We start from the raw sequence: 24,971 nt of genomic DNA, 5'->3' as shown, positions 1-24,971 counted from the left end.
GAATTTACTTCTATCAGGATGGCGAACTTCGACACTAAATACTTATAAGCCAGCTTGGGACAGATGGTGCCGCTGGGCATTAAAGAACAATTTCCATCCTAACAAACCTACTGCAAACCAGGTGGCCAGGTACTTGGCACAGTTGTTTATTGAGGAGAAATTGTCATATAACACTATACTAGTGCATAAGTCAGCAATAGCAACGTTCTGTAACCCAACGGCTGAAGAAAGTCTTAGTTCAAATTTTTTAGTAAAACATACCCTGAAAGCGATAGCTATGGCAAAATCTACTCTTCCAAAATCTCCAATCTGGAATCCACAGATTGTAAAAGACTGGCTATGTAAAAATAGTCCTAAATTAAACTCCCTATACGAGATCTCCTGTAGAGTGGCAACACTATTACTGCTCTCATCGGGACGGAGAGTACACGACCTGATGTTGCTAAATATCTCGGAAGGGAACCTGCAGGACGAAGGTACTTCCATTATCCTACATCCGTCTTTCGGATCAAAGACAGACACCCGGTCACACCAGCAATCCAGCTGGAAACTTTTAGAATCACCGGAACCCAACATAAACCCAGTCTTTTGGATAAGAAAACTAGTAGAATTGTCAAAGGATCGGAGATCGGAAGTAGATAACCTCAAAAGCCTGTTTATAAGCACTAGGGGCCCCGTAAAAGCTGCTACAAGAACCATTATAGGAGGATGGATAAAGACCACACTGAAAATGGCTGGAGTGGAAGCTACTCCCGGCAGTACACGTTCAGCGGTCGCATCCCTCAATTGGTTAGAAAACTACCCAATTGATAATATATTAGAGAGAGGAAACTGGAAAACTGAAAATACCTTCAGAAAATATTACCAAAGAGAGTTGCTAAATCATACAGTTTCAAAAGGTTCCTCTCTAGCAAGCCTGTTTCAACCGGTTAATATCAAATAAAGGCGTCACCCGGTCACCAGGAGATAACAGACAGATCTCTCATAATATGGACTCCAGAAATCAATTCAGAACACATAATATTGGAGTTTTACCTACCATTAAAACTCTTATTATGTTTCTATTGATTTCTGGAGTCCAGGTAACACCTACCTGGTGCATTATGAGCTTTATGAAAAAACAAAATCCATGGATGACCGGGATACCAAATTGGCGGAAACGGACAGAGCGACCATAGATTAAGACATTGACCCAGGAATAGACGATACGAAACCACAGACAACGGGAAAGAAAATGAACGCTTCTCTCATAATATGGACTCCAGAAATCAATAGAAACATAATAAGAGTTTTAATGGTAGGTAAAACTCCAATATTATTATTATTATTATTGTTGGTGAGAAGAGCAGAATTTGAGATTTGCAAAAAGAATTCGATCATAAACAAGTACCTAGGTACAACAAGTACGCTAAATACAATAATTGCATTCATTTAATTTATATTCAAGTATGTACTCAAATCTAACAATAGCAAAGCATTTCCGGGTTCAGCTTGTTTGTTATAAATTACACAAAAACCAATCTCATACCAAAGATTGAAAATAAAACACTAGATCATGTTGTAATTATTGAGTAAGATTATTCCTTACCTATACTTGTTGATAGGGGGCCCGGTGACCTGGTCCTCGGGGTAGCAGGCGGGGATGTAGTGCGGAGGGGCAGCTCGCGAGGCCAACTGCTCCGCCAGGTAAGCCGCCCATTGTGACATGCAGCGCAGCGCCCCGTGCACTAGTGGACTGCTCACAGCCAACTCTAAAATCAACAAATCACTGTTATAAATACAGATCTATAATATAAGAGGATTCTATTTCTATTTCACACAGAACTGTATTCTTAATCGGGCCGGACACTGAGAGAAAAATTATGAATAAGCTGATAAAATACTTATTTATTTATTTATTTATTTATTTACGGACAAAGTCCATTATAAACATTACAATTAAAAGAAATTTTTACAAAGGAATAAAAAAATATAAGGAACAGAAATAAGCAGCAAAGACAGATGATAGATTTTTTAGATTAAGTAAAAAGCATAGGCTAACTATACAGATTCTTTAGCTGATTTGTAAAGAAAGACATCCTTACACCATAATAATCAAGATCTTGATGATCGTTCACCCGCCTGATCATTCTGGGCAAAGGCGACTGTGCACCATAATTGGTCCTGTAGTGACCGAGGAAAAGCATTTCATTACTTATTGTGTTTCCAAAGTTAATAACGGTAACAGTCTCCATGTTTTCAATATTCTGCCATGACAGTCAATGATCACTATTTTTCCGGAATTTCTTGGCTCCATTTCTATCATCAAATTAAAAACCATGTATGTTTGAAACGGGCCATTCTCTGTTTGATATCAAGCGGCTGGTCTGTTAATTTGAAAATTTCAGTCATAATGAACAGACAGTAACCAGCATTACAATAAACATGTATTCTTATTATTAGAATATATTAGGGAATTTGACCTTGCATCTCAATCCCGGCAACATTGAGAAAGTCCTGCAGCTGTCCCTGGGCTATCTTGAGGATGGCCAGCTTCATGATGCACCAGGAGTAGGAGTTGAGATCGCAGTGCTCCGTGTTATCCTGGCGCCGTATCTGCGGCTGGTAGGGCTGAGTGGGGGCAGCCAGAGGATCCCCGAACACGTCTTCTTCGTCTTCTTCTTCCAGGTTGTTCTCGTCGGCGTCGGAAGCCACAGAGTCGGCAGAGTCGTAATCGACAACGTCCGGATCAACATCCAGAGTTGGCTGAAAAATTAATTAATTTTTTATTATAACTCAACCGCAAGGCAAATTTAGAATGGAATAATTGCCAAACATGATTGTCATTTCACTACAGTTTATTAGTTTTGAAAATTTATGTTATTTTTAAAAACAGAGTAAAACAAAGTACGGTCTATTCAAATAACAGAAAATTTTCAGAAAAACATAAAAGTTAAATTGACGGTCCACTAAGATAATTTCAATATACAAGTAAATCGGGTTGTGGTCCTGTGGTTAGTGTCTCGGACTCACGGACCAAAGGTCCGTGGTTTGAATCCCACTCTACCCCAACTCGATTCCATTTTCTAATAGTGAGTTATTTACAACTCGTTGAAAATGGCCCTCAAAATGAAATATTTGGGTAAATCATAAGAACGCAAATATTTCTTTTATTAAAAAAAAAAAAAAAAGTTTGAAAACAAAAATATAGGGATATTTTAATTTCAAATACAAAATTGTAGGAGCCAAATTTTCCCTACATTGGTACACGTGTTTGTACAAACTACATAAAATGAATTCAGAAGTTCTTCTAAATCAAACGATTTCTGGTTTCCGGGAAATCAACTTACCATTTAGGACAACTCACAGAAGAGAACTAGTGACATCACGCACGGAGTAATTAAAAAAAACAAAACATCAAAAATTCATAGGGATGATAAAATGACACATAATTTTTTTTTTGGTTAAGTTTGATAGTAGTAGTAAAAAAAACCACTGAACTTCCTCATTGTACTATCAATTTTTGCCGTACTTTTGGTGCGATCGGCGAAAAAACAGTAGCAAAAGTGAAGGATGAACTGGTGATGATTACATTGAAGGAAACAATATTAATATTGAGGAATAAATAAAGATATGTAAATACAGTAAGACCTCATTTTCACATTCCTCAATTTTACGTGTTCCCTCTTTTTAGACCGAAATGTTCAGTTCTCATTTTTTTTTAAATGTCCTCATTCAAATATTCCCCCAATCAACATTTTTTACGTTTTTCATAATTTCGGTTATATGTTGAAAATTTTTCAAAACTCATTTGATCTGTCAAAAAAGGCCGAGCCATGCGCCAATTTTGACATTTTATTCAATTGTGACAGGCAGTTTAGGAAGAATAAAGTCTTTACATCAATAAATTACAATGCAGAAAGTTTAAAAACGTGGCAATATAAATATTATTTGAAGTTATAAACATACATATTGTGAAAAGGAGATAATTTTTTAAACATTTACTGTAAAAGTGTGAAACAGTTTTCCGCGATGTACGTGACAGTTGAAATTTGGTTGTGCCATAGTAAAAATAATATCCCATATAAATAAAATTTTCCAACACACACAACGAAAAATCATTTTTTGCAAATTCAAATTTTAATTTTTGTGTTTTCAAATAAGAACCCACATAAAATTATTTTAACATGATTTTTTAAATTAAATTTTAAAAAAACACATACACAATAGTCTAATAAATTCATTTTATTTTTATGCATTTTTAATTTCCTCGCTTTATTGTTTTCCCGAGTTTCACACTTATTTTTGTTTCTGCCCTGAAAAACGTTAAAAGGGAGTTTTACTGTATAAACAAATTCCATATATTTTTTTATTAAACATCGTATTTACAAATAAACATTGAACAAAGTAACACATTTGTCAATTATTGGTATCATTATGAAGGCATAAAAAACAATTTTAAAATGAAAAATAGAATAAATGAAGAGTGTTATTGAATGTCAATTTGCGTTCATAGGGAAAATCGGTTTAAATGTTGGCACATCAAATTACCTTGATAATGAGGTAGCTGAGAATGCTCATAACGGGAGGCACAAAGTGCTCCCGGTATGTGGGGCGGCCTTCCTTGATGGGGCGGGGAGCAGCGGGGGTGGGTGCAGCCCCCAGGAGCTTCATGTTCAGCCGAGCCCTCTGGGCGCGCAGGGAAGTCCACACGGAGGTCCCTTCCTGCCTCTCTAATGTAATGGGGCTAGCCTGAAATTAATAAAACTCATTAAATAGCTAATTTTCATTATAAAACATAATCTTGCAATTTTCATTTGCAACGCTACGATAGAATTACATGGAATATTTTTATTCAACTACATTCCAAGCATGTCTTTTTATACATGTTGCCGCCAAATAATTAAATCAGTCACTCAGTAGAGCGGCTAGGCTGTTCATTAAATGCCAGCTTTCACCTGAATGGCTAGGCCCTTCGTTGGATGAATTAAGATAATGATGTAATAACTTATATTTACATACAAGATATTCATTAAAAATACTTGGCACACTTCCACTTATTTATTTGACCATTTTTTTATTTTTAATTCACATAATATTCGAAATGTTTATTTCCACTCATTGTGGATTTTTTGTAATGTAAAAGGCACAGCGTGTTGTGTATATTAATAAATAAATATTAGCGTGTGAGAGTAGGCGATATATGAGTGTTGCCTGTTAGTAAATAAATACATGTTGTCTAAATATTTGTAGACAAGGCTAGATTCCACCTCCTGGCGAATGCTTAGATTTCCATATTCTCGTCTAAAAAATGTTTTCCTCTCTGTTGCAATCAATTTATTATTTAATTTAATTTATAAGAGTAGACAGTCCGTAATTATTTTTATATCTTCACTTGTAAATTAAAAACTGCGCATGTAATTTATTTTGAAACTAATTAAATGGAGGATATATGTTTTTTTTTGGGTAAATATTAAAAGTTTTAGAGTGTTTCAGTTGTTTTCTAAACATTTTTGTAATCCGGAGGTTTTACAAATAAGCCGATAATTTTTATTGCGTTTTTGTCAACAAATAAGAGTACATTTCTGTACCTCAGAGGCGGACGGATGCAAATCCAAACGCCAAATGTTCAACAATAGCCTAAAGAATCTACTTTTTCTCTGAGTGATTTCTAATAATTCAAAACATTAATTTGTATTTTCAGTATCTTAATACATTGGTTCTTTCATTATAAGACTTACATTTCTTCAAAATCAATGGACATAATCACAAACTGGATACGAAAATCGAAATGTCATTTCATCAAATTCTGGATTTGCATCTGTCTGCCTCTGAGGTACAGATTTTATGTAATAAATATGCAGTCCCTAAATGAATTACATTATTGCAAATGTTCTTCGACAAATAAAATACAATGACCTTGCCAGGCATCGAATTGAGGACCTCAAGCATGGTAGGAGAAAGCGCTAACCACTACACTACGGCACGAACTTGTCTAGACTCTATTTCTTTTTTCAAGACTTTTACCATTGAATCGAAAGTGCTAGTCCAAGATTCCGGTTCTGCGCAGACACAGACTAATATAAAATAGGATAAATAAGCATCTCTTACACGGATAGAAGCCGTGCACAGCATTATTTGAGGGAGTTAAAAGCTAAAAGACTGTCCATGATCACTCTTTTTGGGAAGACCTACAAAACCAGTAGGGAAATGACTACCATTTATGTTCAATGTGCACATTGACCTTAAAAGAAAGCCTGGTTTTGTTGTTTTTCCTAAAAAGTCATTATGAACAGTGACATTTTTGGTTTTGCCCCTTCATTTCTCCGCCCAGACACGGACTAATATAAAAAAGGATAACTGAGCGTCTCTTACACTGATGGAAGCCGTTCGCAGCAGGCGCTTGACGCCGCCCCCGTAGAGCGTTGCCCACGAGTCTGCGGTGAAGCGACGCGAGCAAAGACGGTACAGTAGGTGGGAGTCGCACACGCGCAACCCATACACCAAGAGCGAAAGGTAGCACGCCACAAGCGCCTCGCACAGTAGCACGCCCAGGCGGGGAGTGTCGTCGTCGCCGTCACGAGCGACGAGCGCGCGCAGGTTCGTCACACCTACGCAAACAATAAAATCATTTTGGTGTTAAACCTCCACCGGTTTAACACTTCTTGACGAAACAAGCCACGGGCCATTGGAATGAGTTGGAAGTTTAATCAAAGTGATTTTTGTTAAAGCAAAAATCATTGACACAAACATTATTTTGTATTCTGAATGCGCTTGAAAATTTATTTGTAAATCTTTGGTATTTTTGTAATTTAATTTTAATTTTTAATAAACATTACTATTATTGAAGATTAAATTTAAATGAAAAATGGGTCTCAATCTAATAATAAACTGACAAAGCTCATGAAACATGTGTTATTTATTACCTTACAATATATTCATGTTTATTCAATCAATTGGTTAAATTTTAGTGAAATGTATTGAAAACTTGGCTTAAACTTGATTAATGAGAATGTCATGAATTCACTCGCCAGCTGACAAACTAAAAAATGAACTTTTCTGTGCAATGCTGACTGATAAGCAGAAAAAAGTATAGATCTACTTGGAGATAGCAGTAATTAACAAATGAACTTGCAGCTTTTTAATCTCGGTAGTTACAGAAGTAAATGAATCTTAAATTTCGTGTATATTGGAATCAACATTCGGGTTGAAACAAAAATAGAACAATATTAAAATTTTGATAACATCCTTAGGGGAAGTCGAATGTGGAATACGAGTCCCTTTATTTGGCCTTTGTTGGGCCGGTCTATATGCAGAATTGGACTTAGAATAAACATTTTGAGAGCTATGATCTAAAAATATGTTAGAATACAGTACCTGGCCATTTGTTGGGAAGAGTGGTGACGGTAGAGGGCTCATCAGTGGAGGAGTACCTGCGATGTCTTCCTCCCATCAGGTGGGATCCGTGTACTGATAGGCCACTCAGCCTGGACAGAGACTCCATTCCGACCCTGAAATATACAAATTTTCAACATGTATCCCTTGCGAAGCATATATCAAAATTAGTTCATTGGTCAGTTTGCGACAAGTAGTATTATCTTTTGTGGACTTGGTTCAATAACAGCGAGATGTTTTAAAATGATACTTAATTAAGTAACTAACCTGACCAAAAAGGATATTTTGGTGAACTAAAATAAATATTAGCATGCCTTGATTCACGAAGATAACGTCAACAAAAAACTTTCATAACAAATCTTTTATCACTCGAGGTCGAACCGCCATCTTGTAAGTCACATGTCACCTCACGGCTGTGAGAGCTGAGGACGTATAAAGTCGACAACCGTATTTGGGCAAATTAGTTTGTCCTTGAATTGAAATGGAATTAGAAACAATAGAGCTTCCAGTGATGACCCCACAATGGGTGCTCGGATTGAGTTGATACATATTTCACAATGCTTTGTCCTAAGGTCTTGTACTGAACAGGTTAGACTTACGGATCGTGGTGGGGATGCGAGTGCTTCACACTGAAGGTATCAGAGTCACATAGACTCTGGTAGATGCAGGCAGAGAGCGCGACAGACAAGTCTCGGAGGATGAATATTTTGGCCAAGCTGTTGGTGGTGCGTAGTGGGTTAGGGAGACATATCATGGTCTGCAGCATGTCGTGTGCTTGTGACTATAAAAAAAATCATACATTACATACATACTCATAGTAACAATGCCGTTAAGTTAAAGACGATTTACATTTATTTGAGGTCATTTTCTAAAAATCGTATCAAACTGCGCTAGAAATTGGAAATCAAATTGTTTTAGAGCGCGGTTTGAACCTCCGATCTGTGAGTTTGTGACGTTACCACGGGACCGTCACCTAATATTTACAGCCCGTTATATTAAAATTTCATTGAAAATTACATAAAGTTCCTTTTGTGAATGGCATTTTCGTCCACAAAGAGCCTACGGGCCTCTCTGTCGACTGCCAGCTCATGTGTATCCCCAAAGTCAAGTTCGCGACCCGTTCTGACAGCAGTGGACATCCAGGATGTCGAGAAACCGATGTCTTGTAATGTAGGCAAGCGTGGTAAAGGCTCTCAGGACATTTATTTGTTTTATTTAGAAGTAATTATTTTTACAAACAAACTGAACATGCCATCTTGCCCTCCATTGTAGAAAGAGAGGATAGAACGCCATATCACTCTGCCTTTGCGTACATACCCCGTTTCCTCTATATTTATACATCTTTTCATAAAGAGTGCCGATTATTCTGATTTTCAACATTTCCATCTTCAATATTATTTGTTGGATTTGGTCATGTCATGTCTTTTTCGGTCTTTCTCGATTTCTGCATCCATCAATATTCGCATAGTAAATCTTTTAGCCGTTCTTTTGTTATCCATTCCCTCTACATGTCCTAACCAAATGGCAGAACTCTTTTCTTGATTTTGTCGATAATTCTTATCTCAGCCTGTTATTTTTAGGTTATCAATATGTTTTTGTTTCAATAAATAAACAAATGAAATTTTAAAGAAAATATTGAATTTTATTTAATTGTAGTTATTATGAAAAAAGGATTTTTAATTTTTATTTTTTTACCTGCAGGTGTCTCACTGGGTCCGCAACCACAGTCTTGGAACAGGCCACAGAGGCGGACAGCAAGGGTAGCGTTGTGGGGAATGGCAGGGGACTGAGCAGCTGCTGGGGGCCCTTATCCTGTTGCAGCTCCTGGAGAAGCAGCACCAGCTCCATACGCACCGAGGCCAGCCCACCGCCGCCCGCACCCTGAAGGCTGCAGTATGACAGCAGCGTTCGGAGAAGGGTCTCATTGGCTGTGGGATTAAACAAGATGATTACGAATGATGAAATCAGATGAATATGCAAATCTAGGTCAGGTTTGATCATTATTTGTGTCATTTAAATGAGGAACTTCAGCCCTATGGGAAATTGCAATTAAAAAATGTTTTCTTGAGCGGTGAAAATGAAAGCATTAAATTGTACGGCAAAGTTTCTTAAAAATGTATGAAAAAATCATAAAAATTATTTTAATAAAAACTAATTACTTTGAATCACGTCACTGGTTCTTATGAATCAACCGATGATAAGAGAGTTGTGATGAATTTCCGTTTTGCGGTAAGTCAATTGACTAATCGGCTGAACTGACCAAGAAAAAGGGGAAAACAACTTGAGACCTCACACGCAGAGTAATCTCAAAAACACAAAATTTAAAAAATCACAGCGCAGATAATACAATACTTAAAACGTTTTGAACCAATTTTGGCTTAGTATAATTCAGTGGTTAATTAAAAAATCCTGATTTTGAAGTTACCTAGTTGTAATTATTACGCCGTGATAGCAATAATCTTAGTAGTATTTTGACGTCACGTTATATCCCTCGTGAAAAAAAAGGTTCGGACATATCGCACCTTTTAACCACCGTTTCCTTCTCACCGCGCGCTGCACCTTGGCTTCGAAGTCTGCCTTCTCCTGCAGCAGGACCTGGTGCAGGGTGGGCTTCTCCTGGCCGCTGTGGTGGTGGTGGTGGTGCGACGGCTCTCGCTCCCTCATCATGGCCTCCACCAGGTCGGGGAGGTTGAGCTTGGCCGGCGGCTCCTCGCCGGCGCCGCCCGCTGCCGTGGCGTACCCGCAGAGCTGACGCAGGGCCTCCACCTCGCGTTCCAGCCAGATGTACAGCTGGTAGCGGAGGTGCCCACCTGAGAGGATGAACATTAAAAAATGCTATGATTAATTAATTCATCCAGTGCTGCAGAACATTGTAAGTGTGTTTTGTATAACAAACATACATATGAAATACATTTAATATTTACTGTTAAGTATGGGTTATCTCTTTGTTCTAGTAATGAGAGAACCCTTTCAATACCCATTTACCGCTTTAATTTTTTTGCCTCCTCTTTCACAGTAGTAGCTGCTCAATTATGGAATAATTTACCCACTAATCGCTGCTTTAGTTCGTTTCTTTTGTCCAACATACCATTTTTAACAAAATTGAGTTAAGCATACAGGAGTTCTGAGTTAACCTTTACTAGTAGAATTTAAATGAATAAAATATATTTTAAAGATTGTTTAAGGGATTTTTTAAAGTTGTGGTCATTATTTATGCCTATTTTGTGAAAAAAACCTTAAAGCTCTATTTCTGCAGATTTGTGTTTTGGTCTTCCAAGTTCTCATTTATTTTTTAATTAGGCTTCTGTGATAAAAAGTGGCCGCTTCAAAGCGATTATCAACTCCAATAAAGCAAAAAATGCTCACTTGAACATAATTTTTATACGACTTTTAACAATTACCAAGATGGTATGCTTAACGATCGTCTGTATTTTTCTACTGAGTGATTACAAAGCCGGCTCCATTAACGTCTCAATACGTACACTCAGGAAGATAGTAAAACAGATGGAAAAAAATATAATAACAATATATTTTTTTTAAAAGTGGCAACATTTTTACGCCTAGATGCTCTTATATGTTAATAAGGCAGCATCTAGCCAGTCTAGCCACTGTATATATGGCGTTCGTTTCTGAAACTGACAGTTATGTCAGAATTTAATTCGATTGAAAAATTTACTTATTTCTCTCTATATTTTTGACAGGTTTTTAAGAAAAAAAAGTGCCAACCTCAGAAAGATTAAAATTTTGAATAAATCGTAATTAAAGGAAAAATTGCTCGGTGGGGTACTAGACCCGTCGATATATACCGATATGCCTACCTCAAAACTTGAAGGAGGGGGGGGGGGGGATCAGTACTGCATCTTCGTAATGGCCCGGGAGAATTCATTTTCAACTATGATGTCATAATGAAGCTATTTCACTTAAGTGCGTAGATATGTGTACCGTGACGTACGCTTCCCCTTGTTACAAATCGATGTAGCTACCCAAAAACTTGAAGGTGGAGGTCAGTAGTGTATCTTCGTAATCGCTTGGGAGAATTTATCTTTAACTATACCGTCATTGTGAAGGTATGACTTCCCTAGCTTCCCATCACAATCTCGGCCCAGGGGGACTAAGTCAAAAAATAATGTGCAAAACTCTTTCTCTCCACTTAGAAATAGATCAGGGGTGGAGCATATCAATCAGCCCTCAAATGCATAGCAATAAAAGACAGCTTACCATCAACTTCGAACCCTGTGGCCAGAGTAGAAAGTTCTTCCATGAGTATTTTAAGGCAGGCGACAAACTTGAGCTGCTGCGCCATAATGTCCACAGGAGCGGTCTTTGGTTCTTCTTTGACTTTAGATTTACTATCCTTATCTTTGGTATCGGCTTCTTTCTTATCCATTTTCATCTCCAGGGGTGGTGTGTCAGAACCGTTTGACCTGATGATTATAAAGTTGGATTTAGAATCAGATGCTGGATGAAACTAAACCAAAATAATTTACAAATATAAGCTACTGACAATACAATTTTTCTCAATATGAAGAGCTATTGCCTCAAAATATTATTTAGAGACATGTTGACTCAAATTGAATAACAAAATGTCGATTTTGGTTCATTAAATCGACATTTCATGTGAAAAAATTGCATAGCTTGTATAATACATATTTAAGTACGCAGAAATACTTCTACGGCAATTTTTTTTTATTTTTAATATGTCTTATTAGAAACAAAACAATTTAGTGATTTAAATGTAAATGTAAATTTAAAATTATTTTTATATATCAAAACATTGAGAAGTGTAAATGTAATAAAACAAAGTACATAAACGTCAGAGTAAACCATTAGAGATTTTTTTCTGAATTAAAATTCAATATCAATGGTGACATGGTAGTATGTACTACAGTAGAACTCCGTTTATCCGAACCCCAGTCATCCACCCGGATTGCCAAATATCCCGACCGTCATTAGGAAATAAAACTTCAAAATAAGGAGCTTTCTGCTCGTAAATGAGTTTTTTCATCAGAGCAACTAAAGTTTTTAATGTGATTTTTATTCCCTGTATTATTTCAATAGCAGTAAAAAAGTGGTCTTAGAGAAAAGTTTGCGTTTTCTTTAAAAACTTGGCTTAATTTAATGGTTAATCCAACTATCCGGATTTATTAAAATTATTTTATTTTATTAACATATACAGCAAAAATGCCTTTTACAAAAATAATAAGATAAAAATAATTGATATAAAGTTTATATTTGAAGCACTAACTTTGTGGTTATTCATTATAAAAAAATAAATAAAACCACTTTGTTTTTAACCACTAATTTGCCACTTTGTTTTTAACCACTAATTGTCTATGTGTAGTATTTAGTGAACACGGTAAAAATAAAAAAAGAATCAATTCATTAGTTACGTAAACCTTGACGAAGAAGCTTGTTTGCTTTGAAACCGGTCGGTGGAAAATAAACTTTTTTTTAAAACATATTTGGTTTAATAAACGCAAACAACACTTTTTACCCAAGATATAGAAACAAAAATTAAACCTAAAAATTATATAAAACATTCAGTAGAAGTTTCAAACAGTTAAAAAAAAAATGTAAAAATCAAATTAAATAATAAAATATGTTTAAGGATTAACATAACAAGAAAATCATAAAGCACTGTTTCACAAATATATTAATTATACTAGAGGTTGAATTACATTCACCATCTTTGAAAAAGTTCAATAGGTTTGTTTTATAAGAACAATACCCTACACTAAATATATCAGATATGTGGGAATAAGTATTGCCGAGTTCCTGGAGTCTATTTAATACGGCATTATAAGTATATACTGTCTGTGAATTGTTGCTAGGCACCTGTCTAGTAATTCTTCCAGGCACCCTGAAGTTGATGAGAGATAACAGTTCTGAGCAATCCCATATTGAATTTACAATTTTGAATAAATTTAAATAGTCTATAATTTTTCTTCTATCTCTAAGTTTTAACAAATTTAATGTTTTTAATAAAAAATCGTAATTTAAAAATTCACACCTAATTCCAAGTTCAAAATAATGTCCCTCAAGAATTTTTTTGGACTTTTTCCAGAGAATTTTGGTGACAACTGTAGTAAGGAGTTCATATTGTAGAGTTGTACTCTAGCTGGCTTCTCACTAATGAAGTATACACATTTCTTTTCACATTTTGTGGATTTCTGCACATCTGGATAACATCTGGCACTCATTAATCCGGATAGTTGGAGTTTTACAGTATTTAAAAAATATGTTTTACAGAGTGAATTTGAACTAATTTTAAGTATGTTATGAGATGTAAAAAATCCTCACCCTTTGTCATCTTCATCCCAATCTAGTTTGAGTTCATCGTCGACAGCTAATGACTTGGGTTTGGAATCCCAACCCATTGATGATGCACCCCAGTCCATGTCCATGGTTTCAGGTTTTGCTGGCTCTACAAAGAAAAAAAATACAAAACTGTACTGTAGCTGAAATTAATATTGAATATGAGTAGTATTGTTTCTGACGCTAATTACCTTAATAGAGAGTTGTAAAGAAGTACTTAATTAATTTGTTATACTAAATTTAAAAATAATTATGTATTAAAGGAATTTTGGGAAAATTTTTAAGTTTGGTTGACCACACAATCTAAAATATGCACTTTGCAGAAAACAAATATTGAATGATACCTCATTCAAATTTCGAATGTATGAGGTGACATTCTGGCGTTTTTTTTTTTAAATAAATGAATTTATAAAATTAAAACACTTTTGTATTTATCCACATTTAATTATAAAACAGAACTTAATTTATAGAGGCATTATCTTCCCATCAGCATCTATATCAGTGGTGGCCAAACCGTTTTCCTTGTAAAAACATAGCAAGGGGGTTTTACTGTATTTTAATGTGTTGTTAATTTTGTTTATATACAAATGTTATCAATTAAGAGTTTTTGACCATCAAGATTTTGTTCACAAAAGTAAAGATAACACTAATATAACTTTAATTAAATACTGGTACCTTTGGCTTTTTCAGGAACAGGAGTAGGCATGCCCCACTCCAGCATACCGGTATCGATTTGCGTATCTCTTCTCTTGAGTTGCTTGGCGGGGCTGGTTGGGGGCGCCAGATCGTCTAAGATCTTGGTGGGAAGTTTGCTGAGGACTTCGAGCGCCAAGGCCGGGCAGCCGGCCTTGAAGTGCCCGTGTGCGGTGGTGAAGTAGAGCCGCCTCTCTAGCCGCGTGATGCCCTCCTCTCCCTCCTGGAGCAGACCAACGCCACCGCCCTGGATGATGGAAGAATGATGGTGGTGTTATTATCGTGCACTTGAGTTCATCAATTTCTTTAGTAAGTTTGCAAAATATTATGGAACGCGGAACGTATCCCCTGTATAAAGATGTTTATTTTTTTATATTATTTTTGTTCGGTATACATACAATTATAGCAGTAAACACATGTTTTAAAACATTCCTTTCTTAGGTAGGCCGGATGCAGTTGGCCAGCGAGGTACCAGCATAGTGCTGGCGAGGCTCAGTGTAGTTACATTACTTTATATTGTACAATGTGTATAGCACACCTGGGAAGCAATGTACTGTCGTACGAGCAGCGGATGCGTGCGCAGATACACGTAGAAGTTGAAAACGTTGGGGTCAGCCTGTGGCAGCGCGGCGTTCGAAACGGCGTGCGGCTCGCTGTCGTCGTAGGCCGGGTGCAGCTGGCCGGCGCGAGCTACTAGCAGAGTGCCCAGCGAGCCCGCGTGCTCGCGCAGCATCCACAACGCCATGGAGCGCAGGAAGGGGTCGGGGTGCGCGCGGATCATGTCCTGGTTGTTACCCTCCTTGTCGCAACTGCAAAACGGCGATTAGATGAATATTCGGTTGAGGTCCTATGGAAGTGTCACAGACTCGCGGATCAGAGGTCTTTTTGGGCATTTAGAAGAATTATATGATTTGTCATTGACTGTTTTAAGTTATCACTATACACACTGTGATGGATATCGACTGGAGAGCAGGTCTTTATGAGACCACTGCCAATTATGTAAGTTCTTTTAAATAATGGTCTTTCATTATTTGTATGGAACTATTTGTAATTTGAAAGACAAAAAATCTCCATCTTAGAACAGGTTAAGCCATGCTAGATGGATATTAACCTAACCAGAGGATACTGCATATTAAAATATACATAAAAAAAATAGTATCTAGCTAGGGATAGCGACCTCGGTATGTCTTCGAAATGTTCTGGCCCCTCATTTGCGGGGCTGTTTTTACCCTTACTGAGGCATTTAGCAGCAGGATATAACAATGGTACGTAACAGAAATGTTAATATTATGTTATGGGCTGCGTGCTCGTGGCTAGACTGGTGCTGGGTGAGGATGGAAGTACCTTGGAATTGGGTCCTACGATCATTTACCGGAACAGCGATTGGACACTAAGGTCTGAAATAAAGGGTCCTTAGGCCCAAAGACCGATTACATCTTAAAGTTTACTGAGCCGGAATCGGGTCACCCTAGACTTCACTGCCTTACAAACAACCAGTGGACCGGGCGGTATTTCACTGAATACGGTAGTGCATTCGCTACACGAACAATGTAATATTCAGCAAAGCTATTACTGCCTTTAGTACTCACCCAAGTATCTCTTCATAAATTAACTGCTTGTAGCTATCAGGCATCTGAGAATCTGCATCATAAAGTCGAGCCACCACCATTGCCAACTGTAGGTCATTGAGACGAGTCAATATAACCTGTAATGTAATGTTATGTGTAAGTTGAAATGTGAAAAACAATGTCAGTTGATATTCCTAAATCCCAAAAAATTGTCATCAGCAAAGTGGTTTCAAAAATGTATTTATTGTAACTAAATGGATTTAATGAGTCTGTGAAAAAAATATAGTTGACTATACAGAGCAGTCGATTACAATATAGTCAAAGAATTAAAACATCTTTAATGTTTTTCAAAAAAATGCAGTGAGATGTGTGTAAGAGATGGCACGGGATATTTGCCTATATAGCTTAATTATAAGAACAAGTTTTAATGCATAACTTCTAACAAGTGAGGAGTTGATGTTATGAATATTACTAATTCAATTTTCACAGATTCTTCGAGAACAAAGCAAATCAGAATGATGACAGGTATTTCATACTAACCTCCAAAGCATCCTTCAGAGCATCACCAAGAAGGAAGAATGCAGCAGCATGCTCGAACCTCTGCCTGCTAAGAAGTGCATACGCATTTGTTTTTGCAGCCTTTCTCCACCTATCTTGTGTGAAATCGTTGGAAAAGAACTGGAAAAAAATGTATATTATTAAACATTATAAATTTATGTGTTCATCCAGGCGGTTTTTATATCCATTTACTGAGCGTGCACCAATCACATTTCCGGTAAGCCATTGCCCCACAACTCGGTTTACCACGAAGTTCTCTTTAAAGTTAGATGTAAAGGAGGTACTGTTTAATGTTAATGAATGACCTCTGAGAAGACGGTTATTATTCACAGAGAACATTGTTTTTAACTTCAGTTTTATTTAGAGAAACTACCGTTGACTATCTCTGGACTTTTTTCAACTGTGTCTTTCTTAAAATAGGGACTCCAGATATAGTAGGTATTCTCCAAGGGTGAACGAAGATATGTTTTACAAATTTTGAGGAACAAGTTGCGGGTAATGTTGATTACTAAACATATTGTAATTTCTGAGTAATTAGCACAAGGGTTCATTTGTCTGAAGTGAAAAATAGAGCGAAATATGATTATGAAATATTAAAAAACCTCAAATGTCACCAACCAACAATTTTTCAGGAAAGTGTTTTAACTGAATACCATGGTTTTCACAAAAACACCGCATTTTTAACAGTGAAATTGGTACCTATGAATTTTTTAGAAATATTTGGAAAGAGCGATTGTATGGACCCATAGACAGAATAATAAAATCCATTAATATCATTTTGGAAAGTTTTGGACATTTGATGTTTTTAGGACGAGGTCTTGAAATGATATAAGTTTTATTTTATTGCGTGATAAGAGGCCCAAAAAACAGTGGTCATGTTTGAATTACATATTTAAATTGAACTCTTTGAAGGCAATACAGTTTTAGGTCTGTGCACCACAGAGGCCAATACAACAGAACATGGTCGTTCAGATAATTAATTTATTGTATTTGGACTTGTGCAGATTTGTGTAGTTACTTACATTGGTCATTTTTTCGTCTCTCTTGGAACGAAACAGTCCCCAGAGAAGAGCTTTCTTGCGCATGGCGAGGTAGTACAACGCCGCATCCATAGGATCCTGTTTAGCCTGGTACGCCGCGCGGGCAACCCTCTCCATACAAGTCCGCAGCAGTTCGGGTGTCCGCACCCACCACCCCGCACCTGAATATCAAACATCGAATATGATCAATAAAATGAATAAATAAAGTTAATTGCGCAGTTAAATAAATATAAAAACAACTCCATTGCTTACACTTTTTGTATAATGTTGTCAATTTTGCTGTACTAGCACACTTCATTTGATTTAAATTATTTATTGACTATTCTTGATAAAATTCTATTGCGATGATTTAATAACTTGAAATAGAACAATCTCTTAATCTGTCTTCATTGGAGAGACGTAGAGCTGAAATGGACCTTATATGCATTTTCGAAATACTTAATGCGATAAGTGATGTCCCATCTCTGATGCAATCAATTTCTTTTCATGTTCCCAACCGTGTCACCAGAAGTCAAAATCTGCTATTTATAAAATCTTCCAAGAGCAATTTTTGTTTTAATGCCCTAATGTCCAGAATTTGTGGATTAGTCAATTCATCACACGACTTGGAATTCTTTGGGATAGATCTTCCGGCTTTTCGTAGATCTCTTCGCGACTAAATAGTGTGCGATGAAGTTGGATTGGCATGGTTTAGCTCGAAGTCTTATGTCTTTCGTTTTTATGAATATATTGTATACCATCAGTTCAGTTTCTTGCATTTATGTTTCTTCATATAACTGTTGAATTGGCTTAGGCGGTATATATAATAAATAAATAACTTATATTAAGATATAAGTTACTAATTAAAAATATTTGGTACACTTCCGCTAATTTCTTCGATGAATTAGCGCTTTCACCCTCTAATGGGCACCTTCAGACCAGTCTGAATTCCATAAAAAATTGTCAATAAATAATTTGAATCAAACTCAAATATTTTTTATTTTCTGATAACGATTTGGATATTTGGCAATCTGGATTCCTGGAGTTTGGATAAACGGAGTTTTACTGTATTTATATTTAAACACAACATTGTTCATGGAAATTGCCACAATGGTGACTAAATGTTTCACAAAAGAAAGAGTTCGAATTGCTATTCTTCAGAAGAACAATAGCCACAATAGACTACAGCCGGCGACTAAATTATATATTTAAAAAGTAGATTGCCATCAACCAGTAAGTGCCGTGCTCACCTAGTTCCTTGAGGGTGGCCCACTTGGGCTGGGACTTGGCGTAGCCGGGGGCCAGCACGAGCAGCTGCTCTGCGCTGTCCGAGTGGAAGGCCCAGGCAATGTTGGCACTGCCCACACCTTGACGCTGCAGGGGGGCGCGTGCCCCCAGGGGCAGGCAGCGCAGCAGGTAGCCGTAGTGCTTCATGGCCAGGAGGAAACGCAGCCCGCAATCATCCAACGCTTCTGGAAATGCAAGTTTTTATTTGATTTTGTGCCATTTTCAACTGATCGTAAATAACGCAATGGGAATCCAGTTAAGGTAGATCGGAGTACAAACATCAAACTTCTGATATTGAGCTCAAAATCCATCTCGTAAAGGTAAGGTTCCAATTCAGCAACAGTGAAATATTACAGTTTAAAACCACCTTATAAATTAATATTTCTTATCTACCTTCCCAGGAATCGAATCCAGGACCTCAATCATGGTAGGCAAACGCGCCAACCACTACACTATGAGAGTACCCATCGACTCAAAAACAGTCCAGGATTCTGGTTCGATTTCACGTTTAATAGCTATTGACAGGTGAAATAACATTGTTACTAATTTGTAACATTTGATCATTGGTAAGCTCAGTACAATGTTCCTCATTACCTGTGCCAACATCATCTCCCTGCGGAGTGCCCTGCAGGTTCTCTTTGGAAATGGCAGTCTTGGCTGCGTCTATCGCAAATCTCTCTGCAAAGTCAGTCTTGCACGTGGACACCGTGTCAGCTAATGCGAGAAGATGCATCTGGTCCAGCGAACTCAGGCCGGGGAGGTGGGTGTGCGTTAGGAGACGGGACAAAGCTCTTCCTGGAATACAAAGAAATTAATCATTGAAGTAAAGCTCAAACTCCTCCACGTCTAACTTTAAGAAACAATTTTAGATTTGTCAAGTCTTCCACTATTGGAACAGTCGCCCCAATAAAAAAAATCTAGTCGACCGCACATCATAAGAATTCATTTTTTTAATGTGCATTAAATGTACGACCACCAGTTTTGAGCTGCGAACGTACTAGATATTCAATGATAGTATTTTTAATAAAGTATAAAATATTTTTGATACAACATGCATTACATAAGTTTTAAAATTTAAAAGATGAACAGTGAAAATTATAATAACCTGTAGAGACTTAAGATCCAATGATATTATTACACGATTAATGAAAAAGTGGGGAAAAATAATGTTTTTAAAATTCATATATAAAACAATAAAGATAGCTTCAGAAGTTAAAATATTATTGTCACAAACATCAGCCTAGATCTTTAAAGACCAAGGATTGAAGGGCTAAGGAATGGAAATAGTAAATACATATTTTTACATTTCCTGCTAGAAAACATCTTCAAAAGTTCTAACGCACCTTGTCTAGGCCCGAAATGTGATAAGCCCTGTCTCTCAGGAACGGAAGGCCTTCGATCACCTCTCCGAGGACTATCCGGCTCCTCCTGCAGCAGCTCATCAAGATCATCTTCTCCGGAAAGGTTGCCGTCAAATAGCTCATTATAATCCTGGAGAATTACAAATGAGACTAGAAAATGAACAATAAAAAAATAACAAATGGAAAAATCAATAGATGTTGATACGTTTTTAAAAACTTAATAAGGAATGCAGGGCATTCACAGGATTAGTTAACCTATAATTAGTTTGTTAATAAGATTTAAAAAAATATATATATTTAAATAAATATTAGCGATCTTATAATTTACCCAAATATTTCAATTTTGGTGGCCATATTCAACGAGTTGTAAATAACTTACTGTCAGAAAACGGAAATCAAGTTGGAGTAGAGTGGGGTTCAAATCTTTGACCTCTGATCCGTGAGTCCGCAACACTAGCCACGGGACCATAACCTGATTTATTTTGTACATTGTCTAACATCGAACATCAATATTTCCTTCAATTTCTAACATTCACGAATATGATGTCTATTTGATAAGGAACCTCTCACACGCAAGAGACTGTGATCTGTTGAATTTTCATTAAGTACAAGATCTGTAAATAAAACCCTAGTGTTGAAAATTTGAACCAAAAACTAAACTTAATTTTTGATATAAATAAAATATGAAACAAATAAACAAATGTGTAATACACAATTAAATTTACCTGAAAAATAACAATTATTGGTTAAAATTTAGAGAAAGATTTTCGGTACGAGTTTTTATATATTTCAATGAAAATAAGATATCTGTTAGTCTTCAAAACAAAAAAAAAAGTCCAAACCTTGGCTTCCTGCTTGGTGGTCAGGTGTCCAGGCCTTTCTTTATCAGCCACAAGAAGGGTCCACAGAGGCAAAGGCGGGACTGTATTGATTTCTGTATAATCAAGTTGTAGTTCTTCCGGAATTTGCTATGGACGGGTAGTACAACATTAGTATACATTTCACTCGAATAAATAGATAAATGTTTTAACAAAGGGATTTTTAACAAAAGAAAAATTTTAACAAACAACGTGGAAAGTAGAAAACAAAAAACTTATAAGAGAAAAAAATATAGTGTATACATGAAACTTATATTTTTCCAAATTTTCAATACATTTCATTAAATGTAGTTTTATTAATTGATGTACAAAAAAAATATACATATATATGAAAGTTACTTAATCAAGATAAAATATTGACTTTTTTAAGCCGAGAAAAAAAATGTTCAGAAAAACTTAAAACTAAATTAGATTTTTACAGTATGTATATTCCTTAATATTAGAGAAGAAATATTACTCTCCAGTAAAATATTGTTTTTGTCGGTTATGATGTAGCAATCATGGCTCGATAAACAATAAACAGCATACATCAACTGTTCTGAATAAATATTGATTTACATGTTTTCACACAAGAAAAAGTGGAATGTTTTAAAATTTTTGATATTTGAGTTTGATAGATAAAGTTTTTAATTACAATAACATGATACTTATTATTTTTATAATTGCCACACTAAAGAATTGTTAACATGTGTGGGTACCATTTCTTTAGTATGGGTAACAAATGAGTCACCCAGCTCTCTATCGTTTTGTCCGTAGCCAAGTAAAGATCAGTCAGTCGTCACAGATAAAATTCATAACATTACCTCATGAAATAAAATATGTGTATACGGTCCACAAGATCAATACTTCATATTTGGAAGAATTCCAGCACCTGTCTATTTGGACACCTTAACTGCTCATATTTACACAAAACAAATTAATCGTCAACATTACCAAACATATATTCTTCAATACATACATAAATACGCCAGTTTCCTGAAAAATCTATGCTGTTTGATGATGAATGAATATACTAAAGATGATGTTTAAACATGAGATCAACCATTCTAATAAAAGTTGTGTTGATTTCATCACATGATGGTCATTCAAGATTTATGCAATCTACGTGCAAATTCAGCGACAAAATGCTCATGAAGCATCGAGATAGCGGTGTTTCTTTACATTAAATAAAATACAGAGGTGCATGTTTATATTGACTTCACTATCGGCCAAAGAATCTAATATTCTGTGAGGTCCACATTGACTAACACACAAGTGTAGTGACTATGTACGATTTCAAAATACAGTTTCTCTCTGGCATAAATAATAGATGTGTTGCAAAGCGACAGTCAGTATAACGGATAAATAACAAGTAATTTCATAGCACAGTAACGAGCATGCTATTAAGAATAAGCTCTCCATGTAGTAATATTTCATCTCTTCAGAAATACTAAATTAATGTTTTGAGAAGTTAGGATTTTGTTTTTAGAGCGGCATAGTTACAAGGCTCCGCAAATAAGGGTTAGAATATAACAACCAAAACAGATTGTTATAACATAAACTGGACATGGGAGTGCAGAATGATAGCAGTGATTGATTTGGGATGTAAAAATATAATGAATAAGAAACTATTGTTCATTTCTAATAGCATCTGATAATGTATTCATTTTGGAATTGATAAAAAATATTTTTGAAATAAGAATTTTCCAAAATCGAAAATCAATTCCAAAATGAACAGAAAATTTTGAAAGAAAATGAGCAAAACCAATGTTTTCTGGATGTTCTTACAATCAGTCGCAAATCGGACATGGTAAATTTGTTGGTACATTACGAATAAAAGCAATTTAAACTTAAAATAAGCGAGGCAATCACTCGAAAGACTGGGTCAAAAGATTATAATTTAACCTTAATAATCAGCCCCAGCTGGTGTGTGAAAAATCCTAGGAGATTGATAACTTCAAAGATTTCATACTATAGCCCTTAAAATATAGCTTGATTAGAATGACATTTGTCAGAAAAAGTAACGACATAACTTTGTAGTAACGTCAAAGGAGTTAACATATTACAATAGAGATGAAGAACATTTAAGAGAAGGTAATATAGAAGTCTAGGCATCTACAGGGCTTATGACCTGTCAATGGCTGGTTTAAGTGGCCACTTTACACACTGTGTAACATTCACCATTCTGCCCATATTTGAACATCTATATTCCTTCAATTCTATGTGTTAATATAAACAGCTCCCCAGGGAGTTGAATCCAGTCCTTGTCTACAAAAATTTGGACAAACTCAAAATATTGTCAAAGGAGTTATTTATATTGACACTTGAAAAATCATTTGTATCTGGCGTGTTGATTTATTTTTTTTATACAATGCTTGACACATAAATCAACATTAATATATAAAATCAGCTTTAAAACTAAAATAAACCCAATAAATTATCATTTTGCAAAAACGTTAGAGATGGGACAAATTGATCAATGTAAATTGATTGAATAAAAAAAAAATTCATTTGATGTTGTTCATGAAAAAAGAATAAATGTCTCATTTTTTGGTGAATAATTGTAACAAACACACTATAATATTCTTGTTTTTGCGTTTTTTATATCAATTCTCGGAAACAGAGTTTCATGATTGCATGAAATAACTGATAAAATTGATTTGATCAGTGATCAGTAATTTCCCATCACTAATGAAATTAGTTAGACAGCTGTCATCTAATCAAGCTATATTTTAAGGACTACAGTTTTTATGTTGGATACTGGTTTTTGTAACTTAGTAAATTTCAACCATTTTTGTTAGAAACTTGCATGGGGTTTTTCACACATTCTATATAAAATTGGCTGTGTTTAAAAGGGGTAAAAAACTTCAATGGGAAATAATTAATTCATAATATTGCGAAAAATAAAAACAATAATTAAAGCAAGTTTCCTAGTGCGCAAACATCTGTATATTTAAGTAATGGTTCAATAATCGTATGATTCATAAAGAGAACATTGGTTGTGGCAGGAGAAAGGATGTTTGACTTACCTGAGCGTTGTCCAGTGGTGAAGCCGCCCCGGCTACATAAGACACAGAGAGGGTTCGGGATCGTGACCAACCACGCTGAAAATTAAACATGCTCGTACTGCAGACAGCACAGCGGCTCGAGTCCTCATCTCTAACCACTCTCCCCCAATCTCCGGTGAGATTTGAACGCGGCGAATAATGGACAGGACAGATAGAATGATATTGGGACAGTTCAAAGGCAAAACTAGTCAAAGTTATCTCACACACTCGATGATTGCAGGGAGAGATTTTACAATTTAAGCTGTACATTTAACACAAAGGTCCAATAGATTATTCAAGAAACTGCATAAATATTTTTCAAAATAGTATATAACGCGTGAATGTAATTGCAATAAAATTTTGAACATTTCGCAATTTTTCAATTATTTTTCTGATGTGCTTAAATTGAAAATATGTAATTTTATTTGAAGATACAGCATATGTTTACATGGAGAAATTTAAATATAAACTTTTATAAAATAAATTATTTATCTATGCAGATTGAAATTACAATTACAATAAATTTTGTAAATAACACGCCTTAACACAAGTTATTTATAAAGTAAGAGTATTGAATAAAAGATTTTTACAATCTACAATAAGATATGTTCCAAAAGTTTTTTTATACTAGCATCCATTGGTGCTAAATAGTGAGAGATATGTGAAATCAGTTAATTCAAATACAATTTTAAAAGACATTTTCATTATTTCAAAAATCTTTGGAATATGTATTACTAAAAAAGAAGTTAAAAATAAAATTCAACTTCACACTATATTTTAAAATTGAGGCCTTCAAACTTTAGCTCTGTAGAAAACTGTTTTGAATCTAATGGACTGATTGTGCTTCCAATGAAGCGGTTTTAAGCATCATGAACAAAGAGAGGGAGTTACT

At 35.7% G+C, this 24,971-nt stretch overlaps 1 protein-coding gene across 8 annotated transcripts in view; it reads right to left on the bottom strand.

The window, feature by feature from the left end:
• Rbcn-3A (rabconnectin-3 alpha) overlaps positions 1 to 24,971 on the bottom strand; it is a 99,710-nt gene that overhangs the window by 22,970 nt on the left and 51,769 nt on the right. For all 8 annotated transcript variants that reach the window (XM_088242822.1, XM_088242824.1, XM_088242819.1 and 5 more), the window contains 20 exons: positions 24,062 to 24,136; positions 21,018 to 21,143; positions 20,158 to 20,305; positions 19,409 to 19,609; positions 18,778 to 18,999; positions 17,531 to 17,709; positions 16,491 to 16,628; positions 15,972 to 16,087; positions 14,921 to 15,191; positions 14,365 to 14,629; positions 13,675 to 13,798; positions 11,593 to 11,798; positions 9,897 to 10,184; positions 9,070 to 9,302; positions 7,974 to 8,155; positions 7,357 to 7,490; positions 6,355 to 6,590; positions 4,531 to 4,731; positions 2,463 to 2,745; positions 1,589 to 1,751 (listed from right to left, as the gene is read on the bottom strand). In XM_088242822.1, coding sequence (XP_088098948.1) covers positions 1,589 to 1,751; positions 2,463 to 2,745; positions 4,531 to 4,731; positions 6,355 to 6,590; positions 7,357 to 7,490; positions 7,974 to 8,155; positions 9,070 to 9,302; positions 9,897 to 10,184; positions 11,593 to 11,798; positions 13,675 to 13,798; positions 14,365 to 14,629; positions 14,921 to 15,191; positions 15,972 to 16,087; positions 16,491 to 16,628; positions 17,531 to 17,709; positions 18,778 to 18,999; positions 19,409 to 19,609; positions 20,158 to 20,305; positions 21,018 to 21,143; positions 24,062 to 24,136 — 3,791 coding nt within the window. The remainder of the gene's footprint in view (positions 1 to 1,588; positions 1,752 to 2,462; positions 2,746 to 4,530; positions 4,732 to 6,354; positions 6,591 to 7,356; positions 7,491 to 7,973; positions 8,156 to 9,069; positions 9,303 to 9,896; positions 10,185 to 11,592; positions 11,799 to 13,674; positions 13,799 to 14,364; positions 14,630 to 14,920; positions 15,192 to 15,971; positions 16,088 to 16,490; positions 16,629 to 17,530; positions 17,710 to 18,777; positions 19,000 to 19,408; positions 19,610 to 20,157; positions 20,306 to 21,017; positions 21,144 to 24,061; positions 24,137 to 24,971) is intronic.

This window comes from Micrasema longulum, unplaced genomic scaffold, assembly GCF_059751315.1.
Source record: "Micrasema longulum isolate JH-2025_06_02 unplaced genomic scaffold, ASM5975131v1 h1tg000166l, whole genome shotgun sequence".
Taxonomy (NCBI): domain Eukaryota; kingdom Metazoa; phylum Arthropoda; class Insecta; order Trichoptera; family Brachycentridae; genus Micrasema; species Micrasema longulum.
Note: the sequence above shows the minus strand (reverse complement) of the source record. Positions and strands in the feature narration are given on the sequence as shown.